Genomic DNA, 2977 nt, shown 5'->3' with positions numbered 1-2977 from the left:
TATATATTTAATTTCATTTTCTGATTTCATTTCTCGGATATTAAATTACTGGTGGCGTGGATGCAAATGCGCGCTTGAACATATGCCGATATGTTTTATTTGCTTATCCTTCCTGATTATTCTACCTCCCATCCTCTCCTCCATACTAAACTGACATACAGATAAGAATACGGGTGTGGATTTGGATCAATTGGCCGTTGTAACGCGTGGGTATGTGGGCGCTGATATCGCCGCGCTATGTCGAGAGGCTGCCTTCAGCGCACTACGGAAGCAGGCCATAGGTGTGTGTCTAACAAACTCAGACACATGTCTGTGTTTGTAGGTATCATTGCAGTTGTTTGTCTGTTAGAATCTATATCTGTATACGTACGTATTGCCACTTTTACTCTGTGGTTGTGTGGACTCTGATCCCGTGGGGCTGTGTCGTCGAAAGGCTACCCTCAACCTACTGCGAAAGCTGGGCATAGGCACGCCTATAATTTGGGTTATAAAACCCTAAAACCATAATTGCATATGCTCATGGATATGTTTGTATATCAAGCAGCGCATGCTTGTACATGTGAGGGGTATGCGTATGGACCCAGGCATGGAGTTTGTATGAGAATATACAGGTTTATATGATGTTTGTATGTTGTCTTTTAACGTGCTTCTTATATTTTTGATGTGTGCGTATGTGTATGAATCGAGTTAATGGTTCATACGCCTCAGCAAGTCTTCGGATGTACGCATGTGAATTGTACACTACCTACTCTACTTGCTCTCATTGTATATACATATCGGCTTTATATTTATATACAAATATTGCCTCTATATAAGTATACGAATATCGCCTCGATATATGAATTTTGAATATTGTCTTTAGATGTGTAAATAAATATTATCTTTAAATATATGTATATAAATGTGGCCACTAAATATGTATATAAACATTGCCTTTAAATATGTATACGAATATTGCCTCTATATACGTCTGTAAATATCGCCTTTATATGTTTGTAAATATTGCCTCTATGTATCATATAGTTGTTGGAATTGCCTCTATATATCATATAAATGTTACCTTTAAATATAATATATATATACTTACATATAAATATTGCCTCTATACATGTATATAAATATTGCTTCTCTATACGTATATAAATATCGCCTGAATGTACGTTATACTATGACCTCTACATATGCATATGAATATTATCTAGAAATAGTATATAAATGTAACCTGATTTAGGGATGAGAATTCGTAACTATACCCACCTTATAGACTACACACAGCACAAGTAAGTTCGAAAACGTTTCCACAGACTCAATTAAATTAAAGAGGTTACAATTGAGGATTTAGGGGGCTCGCATTAAACCCAGCCCTTGATTGTGCATAGCACAACTAAGCAAGTATTCTACCTACTTGTAGGGTTTTGTAAGGTTGGGTGTGTAGAGTTTAGGGTTTTTAATTAAACACACCCCATTGATTATGCACACGCACAAATAAGGTCTAAAGGTATGCTGCAGGCTTCACTCATCGAACACTTGCACCACGCACCATCCAAACCCAAGAAAACCCAAGAGAGCCTCATATGGACAGCGGACGTCCCTGGTTCCTTTAATTTTGACCAATGAAAAACAGAGTCTGTTTAAATTTGACCAGTGAAAAAACAAAGTCGCAGTAGTTGTATCGTTGTCACAGAACAGTTCGGTACATAGATGTTTTACGACTTAGATGTGGGCCACCGCAACCACATACCTACAGAGTGAAGCCCTGCTATCTGGTGACCCAGAAGAGGCAGAGCCAGCATATGATAAAGAGGTGCATCCAGCAACCTACGACAATTCACACTCTGATTAGGATACTATTGTTCACACTGTTTACGATACTTTTATTTACGCTCTGTTTCTCTGTTTAGGATTTATTTCAATATTTGGGACAAATTACTATGTCTATATATATGCGCATCAGGCTTCCTATTCGGAATGAGGATGTGATTAGCCACAAATGTCTCTTTGTTCCTCGAATTCGTGTGGATGTCTACGCACCTCTCATTGCATATTCGGGAAAGTTTTTGCCTATTGGGTGTAAATCACAAATGGAAACGGAGCTGTGTGATGTTTTTTTTTGAAATTTCAGCGGCCAATGAAGAGATCGGAATAGCCGCAGGTGCCGCTGTCGTCCAATCGGATGACTTCGATATCGCGCTCTCTCGGGTGAGCCCGTCGACTGCGCGCGAGAGTGTGATTGTGGGACTGGAAACCAAGAGTTGGGACAGTATAGGGGGGGTGGATGATATTAAGCACAGAATGAAGGTATTGTATGTTGTATGTAGTATGTGCATGGATGGGTTGTATCATATTACAGCAAGCGATCGTATACGTTGACAACAGATACCCTGAGATTGTAGGTAAAGTTGTATTAGAAAGAAGGAGGTGTAAGGCGAGTAGCTTGGAGCTGCGGGGCTGGGACATAAAAAAAACCCTGCAACCCTAAAACTTAAAAAATTTGCTCGTGCGTGTATTAGGGCCTTAAATATAACTTGCACGTGCTTTTAGGGTTTTATAGATATAGCACACATGATCGGGCGCACCACTAGCGAAGCTATGGCAAGTGATATACTCATTCTGTATTGAGGACAATACCTATTTATCACTAGAGAAGCTATGGCGAGTGATATACTCATTCTGTATTGAGGACAATACTTATTTATCACTAGAGAATCTATGGCGAGTGGTATACTCATTCTGTATTAAGGACAATACTTATTTATCACTAGAGAAGCTATGGCGAGTGATATACTCATTCTGTATTTGAGGACAATACTTATTTATCACCAGAGAAGCTATGGCGAGTGTCATACTCATTCTGTATTGAGGACAAAACTTATTTATCACTAGAGAAGCTATGGCGAGTGATATACTCATTCTGTATTGAGGAGAATACTTATTTATCACTCGAAAAGCTATGGCGAGTGAGATACTCATTCTGTAT

At 39.1% G+C, this 2977-nt stretch overlaps 1 protein-coding gene across 1 annotated transcript; it reads left to right on the top strand.

The window, feature by feature from the left end:
- Nucleotides 1-161: 161 nt before the first annotated feature.
- SARC_12494 (hypothetical protein) lies at nt 162-2308 on the top strand (the record flags this gene model as incomplete). Its single annotated transcript, XM_014293399.1, has 2 exons — nt 162-281; nt 2123-2308. Coding segments are annotated over 2 exons (306 nt in total), but the record flags the coding sequence as incomplete, so codon positions are not given.
- Nucleotides 2309-2977: the final 669 nt, after the last annotated feature.

Source organism: Sphaeroforma arctica (genome assembly GCF_001186125.1).
Source record: "Sphaeroforma arctica JP610 unplaced genomic scaffold supercont1.2349, whole genome shotgun sequence".
In the NCBI taxonomy this organism is placed as follows: Eukaryota; class Ichthyosporea; order Ichthyophonida; genus Sphaeroforma; species Sphaeroforma arctica.
This window is presented reverse-complemented; position numbering and strand designations above follow the sequence as displayed.